Source organism: Amblyomma mixtum, chromosome 6 (genome assembly GCF_055824585.1).
Source record: "Amblyomma mixtum isolate Tamu chromosome 6, ASM5582458v1, whole genome shotgun sequence".
NCBI classification, from domain to species: domain Eukaryota; kingdom Metazoa; phylum Arthropoda; class Arachnida; order Ixodida; family Ixodidae; genus Amblyomma; species Amblyomma mixtum.
In genome coordinates, this window is record NC_143017.1 from 128,264,654 (window position 1) to 128,289,829 (window position 25,176).

General features: G+C 45.8%; 2 protein-coding genes across 3 annotated transcripts; one reads left to right on the forward strand and one right to left on the reverse strand.

Moving 5' to 3' along the window:
- Window positions 1–1,014: 1,014 nt before the first annotated feature.
- LOC149340353 (BEN domain-containing protein 5-like) lies at window positions 1,015–10,874 on the forward strand. 2 transcript variants are annotated; one of them, XM_089549130.1, is made up of 5 exons: window positions 2,344–4,146; window positions 4,552–4,722; window positions 5,845–5,978; window positions 8,350–8,575; window positions 10,700–10,874. In XM_089549130.1, the coding sequence occupies exons 1-5, from the start codon at window positions 3,990–3,992 to the stop codon at window positions 10,834–10,836; spliced, it is 825 nt and encodes a 274-aa protein (XP_089405256.1). In that variant the 5' UTR covers window positions 2,344–3,989; the 3' UTR covers window positions 10,837–10,874. The 2 variants fall into 2 exon arrangements, 1 of the variants encoding a protein (XP_089405256.1); XR_016283601.1 differs by lacking the exons at window positions 2,344–4,146; window positions 5,845–5,978; window positions 8,350–8,575; window positions 10,700–10,874 and adding exons at window positions 1,015–1,264; window positions 1,587–1,655; window positions 2,170–2,234 and having other exon boundaries at window positions 4,552–4,828.
- Window positions 10,875–17,942: 7,068 nt separating this feature from the next.
- On the reverse strand, window positions 17,943–24,015 carry LOC149340354 (uncharacterized). Its single transcript, XM_089551226.1, has one exon. It carries the CDS (start codon window positions 23,507–23,509, stop codon window positions 21,215–21,217), a length of 2,295 nt encoding a protein of 764 aa, XP_089407352.1. The 5' UTR covers window positions 23,510–24,015; the 3' UTR covers window positions 17,943–21,214.
- Window positions 24,016–25,176: the final 1,161 nt, after the last annotated feature.

The following is a 25,176-nucleotide window of genomic DNA, read 5'->3' on the forward strand; positions in this document are numbered from 1 at the left end:
GGGGGGTTAGAGAGTGCCATATTTCTACTTAAATCATGCCTGAGTTTCTGGGTTTGTCATACGTACGGTTTATTATTCTTAGCTGTTCGCATAAAATGATCGTGAAGCTTTTTTTTTTTTACCAAAGAAGCTTTTCTCAGTCTAACTGGATTATTTCCACCACATTTTGAGTTGCATAATGCGCGCAGTTCCTTTTTATGAGATTTCTATAGCTTCGAATGTGACAGCAAGAACTATATATTAGAAAAGCTTTTTGACGGGCTAGTTGGTACATATCCATATTTGAAAGGGTGTGCGCTAAAAAGACGTACACAGGAAAAAGATAGAGACGACAGGAAAGAAGCGCAACTTCCAACTTTACCCAGTCAACCACGGATATCCGGGGTAGGTCCGAGTAAGGTCCGAATCTCCAGTGCCAGGCTGGGATGTCCATAGGGCATGCCTACGTACGTCCATATTCGGATATACGCATCGGAGATTCTGTGTATGTACGAGGGACGTTCGTTTTTAGATGGCTGGCGGACATCCGCCGGCGGATGTCCGAGGAGTATCCGTAAGCATCCCTCTTGGGATGTGAGCTTACATGGCATATATAATTTGTTTTCCCTCAGGCGAACATTTTAAAACAAATTCTATTTTGCCAATGCCAAAATTCACACAATCACATTTCTACCACCAACTAGTTTAATATTCAGATTGATTAAGATCACTCAACTATGGTGTTGATGTAAAAGAACCAGAATTAAACGAATCGCTTGGCTTTCTGGCGCCAGTGCTCATAATTAACGCCCTTTTATCCTGCAGCACTCCTTCGAGGTAACCGAGGCATGTAAAAACGTTAAAACAGATGCTTGGGCAAGATGCATGGCTACATGCCGGTGAAAACGAGGCATGTAGCCATGCATGCTGCCTTCCATGAAAACAAACCCGAATAAACTCCTACCAGGGGCCGCGGCAGAGCGGTAAGCTTAAAAGTCAACCCAATCCAATCTATCAGCCAAGCCAATATTTGTGGCGCGATGGTCTCGTTGGTTTTCGTCGCGCGGTGCTCCTTTCGACCTTTACTTTTGCTGCAATGTGCGGTTTGTTCGCTCTGTGGTTGCTTGGTTGTGCTACAAATGTGATGTGTCATCTACGCGCTCGAAAAGACGCTCGTTTGATTCTGAAGCTCTCGTGAAAAAGCTCCGGTGTCGCCTGACCCCTTGCCGAGACATGCTTTGTTGCTTCGGATGAAAGAAGCGGCCATGGTGTTAACACTTGCGAGGTAAGTAACTGTGCTTGAAAATTACTTTCAGGGTGTTGCTGTGGGATGACTAAAGCGCATTAACGCAGTTGTACTCTGTTGCGCTACTTGTTTGCCACGGAGTGGAAATTGCAAGCACTATGCATTAGCTGCCGCAAACGTGTTTCTCGTGTTTGTGAAAAAAAAGTCGAGACGGTGTGTAGTTGCATGGTGTGAATCTTAAGGCAATTGCGCGTAGGTTCATAATTACGATAAAACAGAATGCACGAAAAGCATAGTGCCAGGACGGTGTTAGTTTTTCAGTGCTTCGCGACTGAGTTTTTCTTTTCTGTTGCCTTTGCAGTGTGGATGTGGCCCGGCTACCGAGTGTATTGGTGCCTACATTAATTATGCCAAGCCGTGCAAAGCACAGGTAGGTTGAAAATGTCATATAAAAGTTGTACATACTTCCACAGCTTATCAATTTATTTATTAGGCTTGCCAAATGGAAGTCTCCAACCATCCACTCACTGCACAGTACTTTGCACTGTGCAGTAGCATTGTTTAGGACAGCTTAACTGTTGTGTTAAATTTGCGAGCTTCAGTCACATTTTTCACTTACTTCCCAATCACTGAGTGCAATGAGCTCTTGCAGTGCTTTGGTATAACTTTGCCAAACATGTTATGCCCACAGGGCTCAATGCTGAGCCAGATAGCAGGACCATATATGACACCCCTAGAGCCACATGTTCCTGGATTGTGACCAGACCTCTCTTTCTTACTCCTGTGCAGCTGTGGATCATCAAATATGCTGTCAGTGCCCTGATGCGTGATTCATCAGTGAGCCCTGTGGGCATTGTAGTTTCGACAGAGATTGTGTTTTGCTGCATCGTTGACAACGTGCTGTATAAGGTGCTCTCTCGTACTTTATTTTCTTGTCCATACAGTGTGGATGTGACTGACCTAAGCTAGCAGCTATATAGTACCTGCAGCTTACAGCAGCAACCTTCAGGTAAGTTTGAACTATAGTGCAAGTTTGACCCTGTCACATAATGGATACTTTCCTTCTGTTTGCTTTGTGCAGTGGAGGGTATCTAGCTATACTGCAGTGTTCTTGTACAGTAATTGATAAAAATTTGTGGGATGAGAGTTCTTTGTGAAACATTTTCTCTGTACTGTTAGCCAGAGCAATTTAATCAAAAGCCTAGAATGAGGAGGGGACATGGATACTCGATCTTATTGAACAAATTTCAGCTGACTGCCTGGCGAGGCAATGCAAAAATAAATATTTTCGGAAAATCGACATCCAGCAAACTTTTCTCTATGAGTGTACCTTGTGCCCAACCTAAGTCATTAGCTAGCTTGCAACGATGTGGTAAGGATCCCTACTCTTGCACTTGAATTTTTTTGACCATCAGTATGGAAGTGACTGCCTGTGGGAGTAGCCATGGTGTCTTGCAATGTAAAAGACAAAAGAGCTACTACTGGGGCGAGTTGGAAATACATACTTGAAGGAATTGTTGAGCGCTATAAAAACACTGAAAACGCACAGGACGAAGCGCTTTCTAACTACTGTTTAATCTCAGAAGAAACATGACTATATACACACATTTGACGACAAGAATGAAGGAAAAACAGGTAAAATTTACGCGCGCTTACAACAGCCGAAGATTACTGTTCTTGAGGGAGGTTAATTCTGTTCCCCCTAACATCACTGAAGGGGAGCTGACGCATTGCTTATCTGGTTTGGTTTGGTTTGTTTTGGAGCAATGTGCATTGCAAAAGCTTTGATAATTTCTTGTTCCCGTCCGTTTCTAGCCCTACCTATTACCTTGGTGTTTTTTAGCAAGGGTATGCATTTACAGTGTGCGAAATGAGCTGCCAGATTCCCGGACTTTGCAAGTTGTTCACATGATCTTTCGTGTTCCCGGAGCCTCTTGTTAAGGCATCTTCCCGTTTGCCCTGCGTAAGTTTGTTGGCAGCTGAGCGGAATGCTGTAAATGACGTTTTCGTCACACTTTACATAGGTGTTTTCATGTTTGATGTTGCACCCAGGTTTCTTTTTGTGGTCTTCATTCTCGTTGACCTTTTTACACATTCCAATGAGCTTATTGGCAGCTGAAAAAACCACCTGAACTCCGTACTTGTTAGCTGTCCTCCTTATTCTGTGGGAGATATTGTGAACATACGGCATCACGGCAGGGCGTCCCTCGTAGCTCGTTTTCTTAGTTTTGTAGGACCCAGTAACTTCTCTTAGTAAGCTTTCAGCAGTACAGCAAAGTAACTGCTCCGGATAACCGCTCTCCTTCAATTGGGAGACCTGTTGGTCTACGCTGTGAATTATCGAGTAGGGTCAAGATTTTTTTATAGCTGGTTTCAGGCAAGACGTAGCTACAGCTCGCTTTACAATTCTGGAATGACTGCCATCTGCCATCACAGAGCGTGGTGTTGAGGTTCACATGAGCCTGGATACTATGCTCTGTTATGGCAGATCACGCAGCAATGTTGTTTTGCTTCGCCCCGCCACGCATCACAGATCCTGCAAACTTTTGCGGCCAACAGTACCGTGTTATGGATGAGGAAACGCCTAATGTACTTGTGGCAAGTGGGTGAATCTCCTTGCAATGGTCAAACAAATGCCAGTGTGCTGATTATATACGAAGTGCATGATGACTTGTGCATGATACACATTTGCTGCATTTATATTGGTTATGCCTATGCTTTAATTCTTAAGTTCTTAATTCTGAATTCTTAATTTAAGTTGAGAATGGCTGCGAAAAGAAGTGCCAATGAGGACATTGTGGCACTCAGAGAAAGCAATGCGCTAAAAGAGGAGCTGGGAGCCCTCAAGAAAGAAAATTCGAAGCTGTGGCAGTTAAACATGAAGCTGCAGGAGCAGCTTCTGAAATGCCTCTCAGCTCCAGGTTAGTCTTGTATGGCAGTATGCCTACTTCTTAATCTGGATACCGCTTGCTACAGCCTGTAAGTTATTACTTTTTTCTTGTAAGCTCGAGTGTGTTAAAAATACACAAGTGCATTATAAAAAGGACTTCTTTTTGGGAAAGCAAGTGTTAAAAATTTTGCATGTTTATTACATTCCTCATTGGTTGTAGAAATGCAGTTTTACACTAACTCCATGGCTTTAATGATCCTAACGTCTGCATCACAGTGGAAATGTGAACTTTAGCTGCATATGTTCATGTTCTTAGTGGAGCTTAGATAAATTACCTAAAAAGACCAAAAACAAAAAGATAAGAAAGTATGATGAAACAAGAAAAAATGAACTTGCTAAACGGGAAGTCTAACACAGCAAACGTTTTTGTCAACAGCTGCTGAAGTGAGCAATGTGGCTAGCATTGCACTCGTTGAGAATGCCGCTGAAGACACCCCTCCAAGGGCGGTGACACCGTTACCACAACAGTGCCACCCCATCCTGTCACTGGAAGGGCCCACGCTGCTGTCATCTGAAGTACGCAATGCGTGCTTATCAGCTGAGGAAGGTATGGAAAGTCATCAGCAGCACTCCGGAATCATGTCTATTATCTGTGCCCTGCCGCGGTGGCTCAGTGATTACGGCGCTCGGCTGCTGACCCAAAAGACGCAGGTTCCATCCCAGCCGCGGCGGCCGAATTTCGATGGAGGCAAAATGCTAGAGGCCCGTGTACTGTGCAATGTCAGTGCACGTTAAAGAACCCCGGGTGGTCGAAATCTCCGTAGCCCTTCACTGCGGCGTCCCTCATAGCCTGAGTTGCCTTGGGCCCCAGTAAACCCCAGTAAACCAATAAACCATGCCCACTACCTGTAATTGCCAGTGACATTGTTGCTGAGTCCTTAACCTACCACTGGGCACATTTTTTTCAGTTCGCAGCAAGTTTATAGCCCGTTTTTCAAGCTGCAAGGATAGCCTAATGACGGAACGAACAGGGAAGGGTATAGAAATGAGGAGCTCGTTACAGCATAAATAGGAAGGTAGCCAACAGTCATTGAAACCAAAGGAAGCATACGAGAATGTTTTTAAATCACTATTCATGATGCTAATGGGAAATTCATCGGTACGGGCAGCAGCCATGTTGAGAAGGCTTGAAATTAACCTCAGGACAGCGCAGTGCGTGTAACATTAAGAGACAGAAAGAGAGTAGTGCGGTAGTATATGGTATGGAGGACAGGTGGTGAATGGTCCATTACTACTTATGAAATAGATTCCAAAAAAATGTAAACATTGCAGACGAGATTAGGAAATCTGTGGGCTGTAGGATGGCTGTAGCTGGCCCAATACTAAATTGGGGGTCAGTGGGTAGTGCTTTTAACCTGGTTTGGGCATAGGCAGGATGATGAAGTTCACCACCAGAAATAACTGCATTTTGCTTTTCTTTCCTATGCATTAAACGCAAGTACTAAGGGGTAGCTAGCTGTCTTGCCATAAGTATGGATAAAATTGATTCCATATTTCATGTCTGCATAACAAAAGAATAATCTAATTATTTATTTGATATGCTTCGAGGCTGAGGGTATTGATTTCAGCGTAAATTGTATGAAATGTTGTTCCTACTGCACTAGTCTGAATTGTGGCTTAATCTCTGCTAGGTAAATATCAAGCTTGTGTTGTGCCATATTGCGTGCAGACATGCCGGCTTTGGAAGGAGGTGAGGCATCTGTGGTGTCTTCAGAAGTACACCTTCCAGCAGTGCCTGCTGGACCGCCTGCAGCAGAACCACGGCCAGTCCAGGGTGTTTGTACTCAGACAGACAGTGGAAAGGTGAAAGCACCTAAATTTCATGTCTTATAAAATGTGACTTTGAGAACTGCTTGCTGTTGCATCAGTGGGGGTAGCATGCACATATATTCATTCACCGGTGTTGAATGTTTAGCAAGTTGATACTTGTCTATACTGGCTATAGCAGCATAAATAAGACGTGGCACCAGCATTCACTTGCATCTGTAAATTTTTATTCAAGAAACACAGATGATAGAATGGAAGAAAAAAAAGAAACAGAAAAAAAAGGTCACCATCCAAATCGAGCAACATTTGTCCTGCTGCGAAAATTTACTAGACGCTCATGAAACGAATTTCACCTCTACATGTAATTGTTATATCTGCCCTTTTATTCCCTTAGGTAATCTCTGGTGTCGCAGTACAATTAACCAACTCCTATACATACTTGGGTGTAACCTTAAGCCAAGATCTAAGCTGGAATGCGCATGTCACTAACATTCTATCATCAGCTAACAAAACCCTTGGTTTCCTGAAACGTCATTTGCGCCATGCACCGCCAAACGTTAAGCTTCTTGCCTACAAGTCCCTGGTTCGAACAAAACTAGAATATGCATCCCCCATTTGGAGCCCTAACCAAATCTATTTGTTAAAATCACTAGAATCGCTACAGAACCGAGCCACTAGATTCATTCATTCATGTTATTCATATGATATCAGCATGTCATCTTTAAAAGCAGAGTTGAGCCTAGCAAACCTTGCCTGTCGTCGTCGCATCGCCAGTATGTGTTTATTTCAGAAGTTTTTTTACAGCTCATTGCGTATTCCACCCTACATTAGCCCTCCAGGACGCATTTCACTCCGTCTTGGTCATCCCCTGCAAGTTTCCCGTCCACAGACTCATACCACAACGTTTGCTGCATCATTCTTTCCTCGCTCAGCCAAACACTAGAACGGCCTTCCACACGACGTCGCTGCAACCACCTGTCCATTCTCATTTTTGAATTGTATAAACGCCATATTTAATGAATAACATCTTTGTACACAAAATTTAATTCTATTTGTACCCACCCCTTATGTAATACCCCCTAACTGGGGGTCTTTAAGGTAATAAAGTGAAGTGAAGTGAGGTGAACGGAGTGGATTCCAAGAGAAGGCAAGCGTAGCAGGGTGCGGCAGAAAGTTAGGTGGGTGGATGAGATCAAGAAGTTTGCAGGGATACGGTGGCGGCAACTGGCAAAAGGACAGGGTCAGTTGGAGAGACATGGGAGAGGCCTTTGCCCTGCAGTGGGCGCAGTCAGGCTGATGATGATGCATGTGGGTGTCTTATATTTTGGTGTATGCTTTTCAGCTGTGCACTCTTTCTTAGCATTGTCATGCATAGTAAACAAGCTAGATGCTTTACAAAATTTGTCTATTAGGCCAGTTCGTTTAGCACACTGAATTTTGAATGCACGAGTAAGGACGGAGGAGAAGTGTTTGTCCCGTTCACTTCTGTCCTTCATCATTACCAGTGCTTTTAAAATTCAGTAAGCTATATCCATTTTATTTTGGTGGTTTAACGACAGGTATATGGGACTAGTTTTGGTCAGGCTTGAACAGTCAGATGTTTATTTCTTGCGGCTCGTGCAGTTACTTTACAGGTTCAGTTTGGTCCACAAAGGTAGCCCATATAGTATTGATGATCACTAAAATTTTTCCACATGATCATGCTTAGTGCTGCTTTTAAAAAGAGCACTGGCAGCTAGCACGCCAATGAGATGTTAGGGGTCAGTGCAGGTTGAGCAGTAGAAGAGCCTGTGTTGCAGCCATGTGCCCCACAATGACAGCAAAAGGGGAGGCATGAGGGTGAAGCATGAGAGGCCAGCTCTGTGTCGGAAGGGTAGCTTGTCTTTGTGTGTGGTCTTTCGCATTGCTTAGTCATCATGACATGTCTTGAGAAGGGCATCTGGTTGCTATAGAAATTTCGTGACCATTCCACTCTACAAGGGGCACCATATCATGTGAAGCACAAACAGCACGGCTTTTTTGTGTGCTGTTCTTATTTTTTTAGCATTTGTTACTGTGCGCACATACTAATTGGCTATGTCCAGCAAGGTAGAGCCATTTTTCTGAAATTATTTGCCGATAGCATTCCAAACATGAATTCAGATTAGCATTAGCCAGTTACAAGCACTGCATGCAGTTACCTTTGATACTCCACTGCTGTTAAGAAGTGCCACTAAATGCCCATCGCACTGTTAATGTCCACGCTTAAGTTCTGCAGTTATTTTCAAGTTTTAAATGATTTTGACCTTGGTGCTGTGGCAAGTGCTAACACTGAGTTTTAAGCCAGAATGCACTCGGTAAACAATGATAATTTGTACATTATGTACGTCCCTTTCAGTTCGGCATGCCATTTTTCTTTTTCCTGCAGGTACACCTGGCCAATGGCCACGAAATATCGAAAGAGGCATACGATGCTCTCATGGCGCTGCCAAAAGATTCGCTGTTTGTCAAAAGAGCGGCAACCACATTGTGGTCAACAGAAGTGCTGGCTCAGCGCAGCTTGACCGGAACGCTGTCCAACAGATTCCTGGCAGAGGGTGGGGACAAGGCACCGCAGAAGCCACTGACGCTGCTGAAGGTGGAGACGATAAGGGGTAATTATTGTATTCTACTGGGGTTAGCACATGTGCATATTGTCATATTGCATTAACATATGAAAGGAGGCTATCTCGACCTTGGCAATAGCTCATGAGAAGGTAATAATTATCAAACACTATTTGACTCATATTAGAATGGATCAATTCATTGCATGGCTTTTGGTTGTGCACGAGAATTCATGTGCAGTTAGCTACTTGACAGGCACAATGAGAAGCATTTGGTAGAGATAAAAACTTCCTACAGAGCTGAGCCGCTAGATGAGTGTATGACATGAGCACTCCACATCTGTGGCAACAACCAAAGAACATAACTTGTTTTGTGATGCTAAAATGTTGAGCTGGAAAGTTAGGTTCTTAAGAGCTGCGCATTTTTAAAACCTTTAAATGTGCACTGAACAGGAATCAGAACTCGTCTTTTTGCCACGGGAACCCGATCTACACATTCCAAGCATTCTTAGAAACTTTGAATTATTGCCCTGTGGGGCTGATTTTCCTCATTTAAATGTGATTAATGTCTGGCTCCCGCCTTTTTTTTTAATTCTCCGCAGTCGGGGAGGAGTCAGCCAACGCATGGAGTGCCTTGCAGGCAGTCGCATGGCGGCTTTGCTTTCGTTTTTATTTTGCTTTTTTTTACATTTCCGTGGATAAATAGATCTATTCAGAGACTACATAGCTGCAAATTAGGCCCACAAAAATAAAAATACGCGTGGACTCTGCTTTCGCCAATCACTCCGTATCGCTCCGCCGATGGCAGAGCGGCAAGCCGCCACAGGACTGGTTGAAAGATTAGTCGACTCCTCCCACTGTCTGCGGGGGAATTAAAAAAAAAGGCGGGAACCGGGTGTTTAATTCGATTTAAACTAGAGAAACCGACTGCACAGGGAAATAATTCGCAGTTTCTAAGAACGTTCGGAATGTGTAGAACGAGTTCCATCGGTAAAAGTATGAGTTCAGATTCCTCTTTAGTGCACCTTTAACGCAAACGCTGATGGTATCATTCTTATGTATCTTCCTGTCCTTTTTTGTTATTGTTTCATCTTTATTGCCTTAGCAAAGGCACTAATTATGGGATGGTTTAGCACAAACATATTCTCGGGAAATGTACGCAGTTCGACCTGTTGTACACTTCGCATACATAGTAGTGCTTGGTGTTCTTTGGCTTTGTGTTCAGGACCATACCATGTATGCATCTGCTAGGGCACTGGGCACTGCCTGCATTCTTACAATTGACAAACGCTTTTTTCTGATGACCTTAGTCATTTTTCTGCTTTACACTTGGCGTGAATATTAAGGCGACATGCTCATTTTGATGATGTAGGCAGTGCAAAGTGTCACAGCAGCTGTCGTGCTTGCAGTATTGGCACTCATGGCCTTTGCACATGCACAAGATTTGGCAGCATAGCTTTGTGCAACCTTTCTAGAGTGGAGAAAGTGATTTGTTTACATATCTGCTGAGATTTACCCAGAATCAGAACACCTTGTTGCACTATTACTCATATTAGGCAGAAGTCTTCTAGGCTTAATTCTAGGCTCATTTACAACTTTCTTTTGATGTGCTGTGTTTTAGGGTGTTTCGCTTAAATTTGCTCACCATTACTGCTGCACTGTTCTGTTGAGATTGCACATGCTTCTACACTTACTAAGAGCAGAAGGAATGGCATTGTGCATCGTCAGAGCTACAGCTTTGTGCCCTAATTGTGTTACAGGTGTTGAAACATGGACGGTCTCACACCAGGATTTGGCCCTTTTCATGTGTGAATCGAACTATGGGTTCATTTTCTAACCCAATTTTCGCAGCAATGAATGACTCTGCAACATCAACATGGCCCCAAAGCCATACAATTAATTTTTACAAAGAACTAAAGCTGGATGAGGTTGTCCTCTGTGTCCCTTTGATATGATCAGGCGAATGAATTTGCTTATCATGTAGCATACTGTTCTTTGTTACAACAAGCCGTGGCGTTACAAGTAGATGCGGCGGTTTTTGTAGTGCTGAGCTAATTGTCAGGCTAAGACTTACTGTATGTCCTGGAAATTGGTTCTACAACAACAATTCTGCCGAAGCCAGAATAATAACAAAGCTTGCGCTATTTTTAACTCTTATGCCTGATTTTCTTTCAGTGTTCTTCAGGCATTATGCCCGCAGTCGGGGAGTGACGGACGAAGCAGCCACGGAAGCTGAAAAAAGCATAAGACTGTGGCTATCACAGAAAACTTGCGAACTTCGCCGAAAGAGGCCCGCTGCTTCAAAGAGCTAAGCGAATCAGAATAAATTTTGTTTATTTTTTCTTTTCTACATGCCCTTGCAATTTCTTTTGGCAATCATACGAATTGAGTATTGGCGTATGCGTGCAAATTTTGTTTAATTTTCTTTCCCTAAAATTTCTATTGGTAAGTGTAAAAATTGAGTGCTGGTGTATGCATGCTGTTATGTGTATCCTAATGCACTGCATCGCTATCAAAGCACATTGAATTTGCGTTTTTCTCACGGCCACTCTGCGTACACACAACTCTTCTCTTTGAGCTCTCCAGTGATAGTGAACAACTGCGCAAGCATTGCAGAAGCTGGCGGTTTAACTGTACTTGTGCAGTTTATATCAGCAACAGTACCAAAGACAGAAGAGGGCAGCTGTCGAGCTCACACTTGCCTCCTCACGTGTGAAGTTGGCGTCTTGTGGAGCCACACCTTGCCTGCTTCACCCACGTGCGCTTCTTTTCAACCTGTTTTCTCGGTACCAGGTATGCTCGTTATGCTCCACAGCGGGCGGTACATATCGTGAAACAGGCAAATTGTTCCCGAAGGCTCCTAACCCGGTCAGCACGGCACCAAATTAAATCACATCAGAAAACACCAGACCGGGCCACACCAAAAACATCAGCCCGGGTCACACCAGACCCGGTAACACCAGACCCGGTAACACCAGACCCGGACACACCAGACCGGGACACACCAGACCGGGTCACACCAGACCGGGTCACACCAGACCGGGTCACACCAGGCCGGGTCACACCAGGCCGGGTCACACCAGAACCCGTGTCTGAATTTCCGGTCTGGTGTAAACACCAGATACGGGCTGGTGTTTTTTTCGACTGGGATGTGAGACAGTTAATGCGTAATTTCCTTTCCTCAAATACAATTTTCATTTTCTTCATTACGGGCCATCTTTGTCTTCTTTACGGGCCATCTTTGGGGGCACAACTCATCAGACTCAGAGGCTCCTCTACGGGAAGGGCGCTCCTGAGAAGGTTGGGTCGGAACACGTGCGGACTGGTAGACAGATACGCGGACGTACCGGACGACCTTAGAAAGACCTTTAATGTAGGACCCCTGCCTAAAAACATGGATCCTAACCTACACGAGGACAGACGAAAAGCAAGGGCCGAGCAGATAGAAAGGAGGCTAGGCCGATCAGAGAACACAGTCTATACGGACGCCTCCATGTACGTACATGCAGGGAAGCGCTTAGCCGCTACGGTGGTAGTTAATAGCACATGAGACATGGCCACATGCGCCTCAGTGGAGGTCGTGGGCATAACGGAGGCCGAGGAAATTGCCGTCGCGCTGGCGGTAGCAGAAGGCTATAGGAAAGGCCGATCCCTAAACATCTTAACAGACTCGAAAGACACGTGTAAAAACTGTACGAAGGGCAGAATTAGCGGCATGGCCCTCAGGATAATCAGTGGGGCAGCAGCCTCTGCTGAGAAGACACCCATACAACACATAATCTGGGTCCCAGGCCACGCAGGCGTAGCGGGGAACGAAAGAGCAGACAGCCTAGCTCGAGGGTTTACATACCGAGCAGGCATGTCAGATGTTCTGGAGCTTCAGCTACTAGCATGCGAGGGGGGATACACAGAGACATTACAACTATACAGGGGGACTAGGTTCAAGTACCCACCACCACACAAAGCCCTCACGAGGGAGGAAGCAGTCGGCTGGCGTAGGCTACAAACAAACTCCTTCCCCAACTTGTACATCTATAACAAGATGTCACCAACACAATACAGAGCAAACTGCCCCTGGTGCGGCGACACACCCACACTATACCACATCACATGGGAGTGCGAACGAAATAAAGCATCCCACCAACACGAATTCCCGAGTGCGGAGCAATGGGAGAGCCGGCTCACCAGCAGCGAGCTCGCGGCCCAAAGGGCCTTAATGCGGCACGCTACTGATGCAGCGCGACTCAGTGGAGCCCTGGACTAGGGGCCCAACCTTGCTGAAGAGAAGCCTCAAGTCGCCGGCGCCACGAAAGACGACGGAGGCTTCGAATCCGCGAATCTCTTAAAAGATCTCAATAAAAGTTTTCTACTACTACTTCGTTCACTCCCACTTCCTCCCTTCCTCTACAGTGCGGTTCAGGTGTCCACCGAGATGACAGAGAATTACTGCGCCATTTCTTGTCCTCCAAAAGCATTGCGTTCAAACGGCAAGGCATCGCGCCGAACGGGTGGTGGCGTTCCGTGGCAGCGCTACAACACGCTGTCGCGTTCCACTCCTAAAGGCGAAGCTTAACCGTCAATAATTAGCAGTTAATTAGTATTCAGGCATTAATCAGTAATTAACCATTAATTAGTTATTTGTCATCACTTAGTAATTAGTACTCAATTACATGTGACGCCACCAGTGCCACAGAAGCAGCCAAAGTGGTGCGGAAAACGCTTTCGCCTCTACGCACTTTAGACAGTCAAAGTGCCCCTGAATTTTGTTACTCTCACTGCAAAAAAGAACCTGAATGCTTGCCTCAAAATGACCCGGCAAAGCAAACAGTTCTTTGAACGCAACACGATGGGTCTTCGGCCACTAAAAAACCTGATTGGTCATAGCACTGCACTGTAAACAATGACGGAACAGGTCCGACAGAGTAAATGTATGGCGCAGACTTGGCGATTAGGGTGCTTAGATGTTTGGGGGGGGGGGGGGCGCTCCCCCTTTATTGGATGATGTCTAATTACCAATATTTGGACTTCCTTGACAATGACGTTCCGTGACTCTGCATAAACACATTGGAGTCAAGTGGCGACTACGAATACTTTTTGCTTCATAGAAAATGGAGCGTGTTTTTCAAATGATCGAGTGATTTCCTCACGGAAAGGAAAATGGCTGGAATGGGTCGCAAGTAGAGGATTTCTTCGCGTAATGAACAATGCACAAGTAATACTCTTGTTTGGGCGAGTTGGTTCATCTTTAAACGGGTACGTGCTTGGGCGACGACGGGACACAACAAAGGTGTATGTTCCTTTGTTGGGTCCCGGATTCTTCACTCAAGTACGTACTCGTTCAAACAATGCTCAGCACCGTGAACTTCACTATCACCATCGGGACGAAACAATCATTTCTGGCGCAAATTAAAAATAAAATATTACCATTTTGTATACCTCCTTGGGCGTCAAAGGCATCACAATGTCTGATGCTTTGCATAAAAAAAATAAAAACCACATGCTTGATCTGCGATGCTGAGCGCCTTCAGGTGCTCGATAGAAACATACCGAAAAGCGCACTTGGTTTTCGCGTCGTTTTCGGGCCTGAGCTGAGCTTGTGGAGTTCAATAGCTGCGTCAAGTAGGTCAGGTTTTCGCGTGGGTCTGGCCCAATCAACAAATTACGGGCAGAGCAGAGCTCTGCAATGCGCACACCTGGGCACAGGAAAAAGCACTGCAGCACTGAAGATCTCATCATACGGCACTTATTGCCGAAAAGCTGACAGTCGTTGTTTCAGCAGTAAGCATTGTAACTCTTGTGTGTATGAGATCGAGCAGTGTGGGGAGCGTGGCAATATTTTCCTGTCTACCTGTCTATTTTCAGGACTGGAAATGAGAAATTCGATAAAGGATCTCACAAAAATCGTAGCAGTTCATTACATCCGCGAAGGGTCTGCGCCCGTGCCAATGGTGAACTACAAATGCAACGAAAGATTGCCGTTTCCGTGCCAGCGGAATCCTCTGCTTCAGTTGTCAAATGACACCGGCATGATGCCTTATGCTGCCTAGGGCGTCCTCAATAGTGAAAATTGACTTCCCTCAGCTGTCAACAATATGAAGGTAGCTAAGCAGTCGTCGCGAAATATACGTGGCCGCCTTCGCTGTCGCGTCCACTCACTACTCACATCCACTCACATCCACTCACGTCCACTCACGTCCACTCACTGCCACTCACGTCCACTCACAGCGACTGATTGCCACTCATTGCCACTCATGTCCACTCACATTACTCATCAACCATGTCCACTCGCCACTCACCTCTACTCATGCTCGCATCCACTTACTCACACTCATCTCCACTTAGACTCACATCCACTCACTCACACACTCACTCTCATAGCCACCCATGCTAACATCCACTCCCTCGCACTCACACTCATGACCACCGTCACTGATATCCACTCACTCGTACTCACACTCACAACCACTCAATCGCACTCACACTCGTGACCACCCACACTCACATCCACTCACTCGCACTCACACTCACGACCACTCACACTCACGACCACTCACTCACACTCACACTCACAGACGTGAGTGTGAGTGTGAGTGAGGCGATATGAGTACAATCATGAGTGAGTGTGCCGACCTATGGTGGCACCATCTAGTGACAAATTCAAAGCGCCTCAACTCTGGGCTGGAGAAACTTGTTTTTCTGAATTTAGGGGTAAATATGACAAACATTACATGGATGCTTTTGTTTTTTAAGGAAGAAAACTATGAAAGTACAGGAAAATGACAAAACTGGCACAAAAACTACAGTGTTGTTGATATTTTGGCTATATACGTGGATAGTTAGGCTTAACCGCTCGAAAATTGCTGAATTATCTCAACAACATGGACTAGTCGTCACTTAAACCTCGACGTATGAGTTAGAGTATGCGAATTAAGAGCGAATGCCTTCATTTCGAGCGAGAAATGGCGCCGAAGAATGCGGCGGCGATGCTGTATTTGGTCTGAAGCGGCCGTGCAGGGCGCCGCCATGTTCTCCGCAACGCTAAAAGAGATTCTGTAAAGTGCTAGCGGCCCGGTAATGGGCGCGCATGCGCAGATGTCGCGAGCCGAGCCCGGTAAACGGCAACGTAAAGAGGTAACGATATGCTATAGAAGTTAGCGTTGTGGCAGTTGCGGCTTTCGCGCCTTTAGCTGGAAAACATGCATGGCGGCGTCCTTCCAAGCGATAGCCGCCCGCTTGAGCCGATTCAGCAGCCCTTGCGATTCCGGACGGCATGCTTACCGGCAACTACTGGTGGTGTTGCTTTTGGCTATGACTTACCTTGCATCGAAGATAAAGTTTAAGCTGCCATTCAGCCTAGTTTTTGAGATACGCTCTCGAATCAGAAGCACCCAGCTTAATGGGACCTAAGATGCACTGCAACCGTCTTTAACTACCCGGAACGTAACGCAAACGTCCGGGACGAAACAAAATAGACTTCGAGCTTTGTCGCGGTGTTTTATGAACATAAATAATGCAACACAACAATTTATACTAAATTTACAGAAGTTTTTTGAACATTAGACGCCATATGATAGAAAATATTCTTGCTCGAACGGTTTGTAGCTAACATTGCCTTGATTAGACGGCGACACGTCGATACTTTCCTTATTTGAGTTTATTTCAATTTCTGGGTCATTTTTCTGGTGAAAATAAGCGCTGCTATAATTATTGGCTTAAAAGACTCTGAAATAATATATTTTGGCAAGTTAGAGGCAGTGGCGACCATTTAAGAAGGACCTGCCACCTCCATATCAAGGAGATCACTTTTAACGTTTTCAGAACGCTATACTGAAACGGTCTGGGGAGGATAAGTTACTTGAAGCATGCTAACGTAATTTTCCTTGGGTCCGTTATCACGCTAACACTATTCTAAAACTCGCTAATGACTCCAGGATTCAGGCTGGTTACTTAAGTGCAGTCTGCAATATTTAGGAAAGAATAGAGCATAAGGAGACAGCGAGAACATTATATTTTTGTTTATGCCACCGCCTAACTTTTGAACCAACAGCGAAATCAACAATATATTCAGCAGACATTACTCACCCCATGTCCCTTAAAACTGCACTTAGCCGCCAACGAGTTACAGCACAGAGCAAGGAGACACGACACAAGGCTAACAACTGCTGTTTAGTTGGGCGCACAGAAGAATATATAGTCGAAAAAGTTTGGTTTGCTTTATTGGGGTTTAATGTCCAAAAGCGACTCAGGCTATGAGGGACGCCGTAGTGAAGGGCTCAGGAAATTTCGACCACCTGGGGTTCTTTAACTTGCACTGACATCGCGCAGCACACGGGCCCCTACAATTTCGCCTTCATCGAATTTCATCCGCCGCGGCCGGGATGGAACCCGCGTCTTTCGGGTCAGCAGCTCCGTAACCGCGAAGCCACGGCGGCGGGGCATATAGATTCGCGATGAAACAGAAGTGGTCAACGTCACCGGATTAAATCGAAGCAACGAAGAAAAAACACGTGTAAAACACGGGAGGTATAAAGCGCCAGTTCAGATGAATTAATACAGAAAGGGATAAAAAAAAACTAAAACCAAGAAAATAAAACACGAGGCTATATAAGCGGCGAAGAAATAATAACAAAATAAAAGCAGTTATAAAGTGAGGCGCAACAAGAACCCTCTGTCATAAAGTGGACCGTGAAAAGTTATAAAACTGTCCAAAGTATCTTTTTTTTTCTTTTCGGTGAAGGCTACGGATATGGTACTTACGAAGGATTCCCTGTTGTCGTCGATCGAAATAGCTTCCAGTACATCACTTATTAACTGCTCGCTTTTTCTGGCCAAGAAAGTTGACTCGCGCAGCAGTGGGACGCATCCGGTGGGCTCGCAATGCTTGCAGTGGTGGGCCAAATGTCCTCCGAGGCGTTGTTATCTAATCTTGCGAACTCAACCGCGCGTTCGTGGAAGCATCTACACGTTTGTCCACTTTACAAAGAAAGCAAAGTCAATCTGTCGGTGGGTTAACCGCATTACTAACGAGAAGGGTGGCTGTTTTTGCAGGGTACAGAACAAGTACTCTTTTCTGACTTGCCGAGAAAGAATGGTTTAAGCCTCAAATTCCTCATTGTCAGATTATAGGAGCACTCGAGAACTTCGCAAGAGAACAACGCGCCATGGAAGCCTACAAACCAGTGCAAACTTTTCAAGCACTGCAAGCCACTGTCAGAAAAAAGAAACGTGTACCGACTAGATGTAAGGATTGAGTAAGACGCCGCCGTGGCCTCAAGGGGTGTTGTGGTCATAGGACTGGTGTGAAATCCGCGTGTCCAAGTTATCTGTTGCCATTTTTCGCAGTTACGCCATTACAGCTTAAAATACGAAAGCAGATAAAAAAATATTAATCAAGAAAAAGCCACCGTGAATGCCACAGTCCAGGAACTTTTTTATTACAGAGGCGAACAACACATATTGGTATCTCCAGCACAACTCTATGGGGTATACAACAGATTTTAACACGAAATTTTCAACTGTCTGGCTTTAGAACAGCTTTATAAAAGTAACATGGAGCCCATTTGAAAGCAGGACCCTCACCCTTTCTCTTACACACATACAAAGAAGAAGGTCAATGATTGCAAACTTATGCGAGGACAAGAACTGATGTCAATGAACACAGTGCGCATGAAACATGTAAGTTCAGGTCAAAAAAAGTACGAATAAATATCTAAAAATGTGTTTGGAGTAAAGACAAACTATCAAAGACGGTGAACCAAAAGAGCACGTTATGAATATGATGACAGGCTAATGCTGCAGCACAGACCTCAAACACAGTTTCAATAGATCGCATACCATGTGCAAAATATACACGCAGTGATTGGTGAGAAAATGACAACAATGAACACAGGAAAGCGCGCAGAACAGACGGAAAGATACATCTGAACACAACGTACACTTCCAGAATCCGCACATGTGCTGAAGGGAAAAAGTCCATAACTAGTAAGGGAGAAGTGGGAGAACCGCCCTTCCCTCAGTTCATTATGACGAGCCTTGTCCTGCACTACGGCGTCCCTCATATCCTGAGTCGTTTTGGGAAGTTAAACCCCATAAACCAAACCAGTTACTTGCAAGTCCCTCATTACCGGCCACCATGGCGGAGCCTCTGGCCGTGCCACTCGGCCAAGCAACGCCTGCTACACAGTAAGTGCATGCTTGTGGCAATAATGAGGCGCCCAAAGAGCGACCGCCTCCAAGATCCGTGGCTGTACACCTGAACAGCAAACATCCGCCATTAAAACTGCCGCATAGCACGCGCAGTAACACCCTCAGATAAGGCATGGTGCTTAGTCTCGATAGCATCACAATTCGGACTCCACGACGTTCGCATAACTCTCGCAAGGCTCTCCCCTGTTCCACATTCCTCGCCATTCAAAGTGCCTAAACTAAGAAGGTATGACGGCAGCGGCTAAGCGTATCCACCATCTTAATGATGACTTCCTATGCTGGTTTTGGTCTAGCTACAGCACTGCCACTCCATTCCCTCATCCGAGAACTGGCCCTGCCGGAACATGACAAAATCTGGAACGACCTTCTGCGGCCGCTCGACGTGTCTCCGTACAACGATGCGGTAGGAACAAAACACTCGCACTCAGTTCCGTCCCTGGTAGACCTCATTCGCTAAAATTTTGAGGGCTTTTTTGATTCGGAAAACCTTTTCTGTAACTTGCCATGGCACCAGTCCTAAGCCTCCATCCAACTCGAGGGCCGTGGCCCGAAAATTCGGTTTCCATTCAACAAAAAACGACCAGCAAGCACTGACAGCCTCCTAGAAATGCTTCGAGGCTTGGGGCAGGACGCGCGACAAACTAAGCATAGGCCGATGCACCCATCTTTAACAAGAGTGCGTTTGCATGTAAAGTCAATTCATATGAATCAACTGAATCGAGCGAAGCATGAGCTTTCACAAGCGCCGCATCTCACGCCCTTGGTAAGACCCCTGACGTTTCAAAAAGCATTCACAAGAGGCGTATTCCTGACACAAAGAGTACACTTCGAGGAAAGGCACGAGCAAATGAACTGAACTTCAATGCCCAACTCCTTTCTGGTTTGGTTGAGCGCCGGAAATCTCAGCATCTCTGTTTTTCGGAACTTAAGTGTTTGTTTTTTTCAGGGAGGGGGTGGGGGAAGGGGCTGATGCTCAAATAGTGAACCACCGCGAAACAGCTCAAAAGAGCATAAATTGTTACCTTCTTATTACCCTGGTACCACCCTCCATCGTCGGAAACAAAACTTTTAGATACCTTGGTTGCTCTGACTCCAGAGTCAGCGTAACACGCTCCCTTGCCTTACACTGCTGTAGGCGGCGTGCATCGAGATATCCTGACTTGCCGCTGCCAAAAGTGAAAGGCAACGCCCCCGAGTAGCCATAAGGATTAATTCGGTTTCCCATTGCTTTCTAAGGCATTTATGATAAGTTTGGACTGCTGCGTAGAGTTTTAAGGCATGCTAACCCTTGAATTTCTCAAAAAATCTCACTTATTAGAGCAGTTCTTCCTGCCGTTACTGATAACTGACTCCTTGAAAATGCAGTCCGCGGTTCTCTAGAGCGAAATGTTGCGCTTGACGCGAACAATGAAAGCAAAACTGCCTGCTACAAAAATTCTCTTAGTGCTATTAGCACGACTGTACACTGAAGGTGCCTAAATGAATGCGCGTTTCGGTGTGTACCTAAGGAATTTATTCCACTGCGCAGTAATCTTTGCTGCTTGAGCTCTATGCTAACGCATCATATGTGCATATTGCTTGTCTGGTTGAATCATCAGTTAAACCTATCTTACTTTCTAAATCTCAGGCTTGCATTGTAACTGATGTCAACATTGATTTTGCTCGTTATATATGAATAACTGTATCCTGTATCCTGCAGCGGCTATTGAAACTTTTTGAGCGGCACGAAGCTTCGTCTGTCCTTACAGAACCGGAGGATCAGGCGGCCGAACATGGAGCAATATACAAACTGGCCGGCAGCTAGTAACAACTAGCAAAGTGTTTCCAACGTGTAAATGCGTTTTCTACGCGAGTGCAGTTGAAAGGAGCTTAAGTTGGCAATCAGATCAATACACGCAGCGGTTTTCGAAATCCGAGAAAGGTGTTTACTGCCCTGCATGGAGCAAGATAAAAAAAAGTCTCGTTTAATTTAGTGATTTCACAGCATTCACTTCTTTGTGCTGCCTTTCCTGAAGCCCTGCGTTGGCGTGCCCTTTACTTTCTTGCGCTTCTGAATCGCAGTATGCATATAGTGTTTTTCTGAACTCTCGTGCGCACTCAGAAGGCAGAATGAAGGTTACGGCTTAACCTGTAAATTACTCGTGACATGCTGCAGAGGTGGAGCGTAACTTGCAAATAGTTCATAGCCGGCGATAAATTAAAAGGCACAGCGTTACCCGCAAAGAGTATACGCTAACGTATTGCTATAACTTTATTAAGCCCTTATTAAGGGGTACAAGGATTGGGCTGTGGCTAAGACGTCTACGAAGCGATCTAGGGTCAGCGGTGTGTAGACTCTGAGACGAATGGTGACAGTTTCTCACATTTATCGAGAATGTCGCTACGGCAGCAACGATAGTGTAATAAAAGACTGTTACCACCAGCGACGGCCTAAACCTCATGAGACCACAATACTTGGAAGCAGGAAAATTTAGAGCCGCATGGCTACTGTTGCAGAGCAGCCTGGACCTGGAGCCAGAAGAGGTTGTTCAGGGCCTCGCTCGAACTGTCGGGCGGTAGCTGAACGCAGGTGTGGGAATTAATGAGGTCCGCCAGCATGGAGCTCATCTCAGACTCCTGCAAGTCGTTTTTCCTTATGAACACCATGCCATCGTTGCGGTCGTTCGCAAACAGCCGATGCCGCGCCAGGTTCAGCTCGAACATGCACCAGCGACTGCGGCAGAACTCCCGGCTCAGCAAGAACAGCGACATGCGGCTATGCGCTACGGCCCGGCAGATGTTCTCGGTGATCAGGACGCCCGGGATGAAGTCCCTGTCGGCCACGCAGAGCCGAAACTTCATGGAACCTTCGAGCTTTGGAAGGAGCACGTCTCGCACCCACCCGGCGTCCGAGGCGTGGTACGAGAGGAAGCCGTCCCACAGAAAGCTTCCTGTGTGCGTCTGTCTTCGATATGCTTTAATAGATACTTTGAGGTACAGAAGGCTGTACACGCAGTACCAGCGGTTCCTGTAAACGGCGTAGCCAACCAAGGAGGCGACCATGATAGAGAGGAGCGCAGGAACAGAGTAAATTCTGTAGTAATCGGGCGGGACGCAGTCGTCCTCATTCCAGGTAACCTCGCGAACGAGCCTTCCCTCGTGCTGCTCAGGTTGTTTGCAGACAAAGCAGTCGGTGCACTGAGCAGGGTGCTTCTCCAGCACGGAAAGAAGGTTCTTCAGCTGGCAGCTTGAGCAGTCCCAGGGATTGCAGCTGAGGTTCACGTAGCTGATGTTTTCGATGTCACACATCATGTCTTCGCTTATTGTGGACAGCACGTTGTGGTCTAAGAGGAGGGTTTTCAGTTTAGCCATGCGAGCAAATAAAGGTCCCTTCCACTCTGATATTCTATTATCCGCAAGATTTAGCTCTTCGATAGGCGCGTACTCTATTGCACCAAGCCGTAGTTCTTTAATCCCGTTCTGAGACAGTATGAGTCGAGTCAAGGAGTTCAAGGAGGAGAATACTTGCGGGCGTTCGAAATGCACGATCTGGTTTTCATTGAGGTTCAAAAAAGTAAGTTTTCTAAGTCCCTTCACGTTTTCGCCGTTCAAATGCGTAATCTTGTTGCCAGCCATTGATAGGTTCTTGAGGTTTTCCAGGCATTCAAATGGAGACCCCGATATGTTAGTTATATGACAATTGTCTAACGCCAGTCTCTTGAGCAGCGGAAATCCGCAGAAGGCGCGATTGGGTAACGAGCTGAGGTTGGTTCCACTCAAAATTAGCCGCTGAACGCTGCTGTTCCGTTGACAATTCGCGGGACAGTACTGGAACTCGATGCTGCGTGGCACAATGGTATCGGACATGTCGAGCGTATCTAGCTGCTTTAAGTAAAAGATTGCCTCTGGAATTTCGGGTAATCTTGTGCCGATAAGCGAGGCATACCTTAAACCTGGGATCACACGGACGAACGCACGTGGATGGATCTTCTGAATGGGCGTGTGGAAGAACTCGAGGCGCTCAATTTGCGACAAGACTGGTGGTATATCCGAATATCCGATTCTACCAAAGTTGCATTTATAGAATAAAAAACTCTTTATAGGAGGGGTAGAGAGGAAACCAAGAAGATGTCCAGGGAATTCCTTGACTGTGAACGTCACGTTCACAGCCTCGATCGTGACGGAGGTTATGTTCCAAAACTCAATGAATGAATCTACAATCTTGTCTTCAGAGGTAAAGTTGTACCTAGAACGATTGTCGAAGCCGTAGACGTCATAGTTACAGCTCCCGTCGGCTAGAGCCCCGTTGCAGACGGCGACCGCAGCTTGAGGAGGCTTGCCGAACGTGCTTTTAAGTGTCATCTGGCGAATGATTAGAAGGATGGAGTAAATGCTGATGGGGCCAAAATATCTGTCATCCGAAATAAGGAATCGGTCGTACTGACGATCCATTCCTAGCGGAAAGTTATCCCATTTTCGAATCTTAACGGATCGGAGCGACATGCAGAAGATACTATCTTGACTAGTTTCGTTGTCCATTGGTTCGTCGGACACGAGCAGCTGTTCCATCGTCAGCGTCTCCGGTTCGCCATAAATGGTATCTTGCGGAAATTGCAGCCTAACAAGAATGGTACAATAGGCGTGGACGTATCCGTTTTCAACGGTCACGTTGCAGCGCCTTAAGGGCTGCAGCAGAGGTGCGTACGGAGCGATGTGGGTGCAGTTCATTGACGTGCTGAGGCCACAGGCTGTTGTCACAGCCCACAAAAGTAAAGCGCCACTTTTCATGCACATCTCCATCTGAAAGAAAAGAATGTGGGCATTGAGCAAACCACTACCTGAGCTGATTTTCCCCTGAGGTTCCCTGTAACTGCTAATACAATGACCTCTCGCGGAATGCTTTCTGCATTACTATCTCTTTTGCCGATTATAGCTCGCAATGGCAAATCTTGCGTTCAAGCACAGCATTAGACATAGGCATTACCACTGGTGCTTCAGGTAAACCCACCACTGAATTTTAAAAACAGGCTTTTAGAAGTATAAAGATGACTTCTGCGGCATAGTAATACCAATCTTGGCGGAGAGCAGAGAGCAGGTGAGTCAGGTTAACTGGTAGGGTGGTTAACATGTTTTTGACAGCTAACTTTCTCACTGTATATAAACATTGGGCGCCTCCTTTCAATTATTTATATTACACTGTCGGTCCTGAAAAGCGTCCAAACAGTTGAGGGAAGTGTTTTCAAAACATCTGCGGAGCACTCCCAATGAAGCTCAGCAGTGTGTGCTCGAAGTATAGTGACGCTTTGAAAGGCCAACAGCCTGACGCAAGGCAGCGTGCATTGCGTATCGGCAGACGCGTGTTCGTTTCAATCTTTTTGGTTCGGTTTTGAGTGCAAGATTTCACGCGCAATCCAGGGACTTATTTTGCGAATTTTCTTTACTTTTTTCGGGATCGAATTTTCTACGCAGTTGGTATTGATTCCTTTTAAATGTGTGCCATAGTAGACACCTCATTTTTTTGAAAATCTCTCAGGCATAGGTCAAGATAACCAAGAGCGCTTTCATACCTGCCACGTGAAAAATTCTTAACAGAGACAGATTTTTAATATGGAGATCTGTTTTAGGCATTTTAGTGCCGCAGGAAAAATACGCTATATGGTGACAGGAGCGGCCCTTTTCCACTGAGACGGAATAATTTTCGATTGATCGGGTGGTCAAGTTTACAGCCACTATGGTAGTATACAACATAAAAAAAACAGCAGTTGCTAACACTGGGCCGCGGTCCACGGCGTCCTGTACTACTCTGCCGGGCAATGGCAACTGTAAACGAAATCAGCCTTTTAATGTCTGACTATATCATACAATCGACGTATCAAAATTCTAGAGCTCATAATTTTTTTCTTGTGATAAGCTTCTTGTTTACGTAACAAGGAATGTTTAAAGGCCTACTTGACTGAAATTTTTCAAACCGTAGAAAGGTTCTTTTTTCATAGTACACCCCCCTATTATGCTACCCACAAAACGTTACGCTCCAGTTTCAAGCCGTTACGGTGCCAAAGGCACGCAAAAATCGAAGCTTTCAATACGGAAACTGGAAAAACGGGCGCCATTGCCGCCCGCCGGAAGTGACGCATGTTTGAGACGAGTCCGGACAGGTTCGGAGCGTCTGCTCGTTGCGGCTCGAACAAAGCGCTGGTACCGGTAGCGCATGCAGCACTTTGTGCGAGAAATACTGGTTATATGTGCAAACACACATTTTAAAACGGATGAAACGCCCTAGAAAAAGTTTTAAACGTGTTTTATTTGCTGTAGTGGACTAGAAAACGCCTGGCTCAACCTCAGCGAAGATGATCGCGCCGGAATGCTAGTGAGCGTTGTTTGCCTGGCAGTATTCGATTACAGCTTGTGCAAAGTTCGGACATAGCGGAGGAAGGGAGTATATTCAAATGGAAGCCAAGTAGAAGTGC

Bases quoted from the DNA above. Each gene is read 5' to 3' on its own strand.
- LOC149340353 (XM_089549130.1), top strand. From the start codon at position 3,990: ATGGCTGCGAAAAGAAGTGCCAATGAGGACATTGTGGCACTCAGAGAA. The intron at 4,147-4,551 runs GTTAGTCTTGTA...TTTTGTCAACAG, and splicing joins GAAATGCCTCTCAGCTCCAG to CTGCTGAAGTGAGCAATGTG. The intron at 8,576-10,699 runs GTAATTATTGTA...ATTTTCTTTCAG, and splicing joins GAAGGTGGAGACGATAAGGG to TGTTCTTCAGGCATTATGCC.
- LOC149340354 (XM_089551226.1), bottom strand. From the start codon at position 23,509: ATGGAGATGTGCATGAAAAGTGGCGCTTTACTTTTGTGGGCTGTGACA.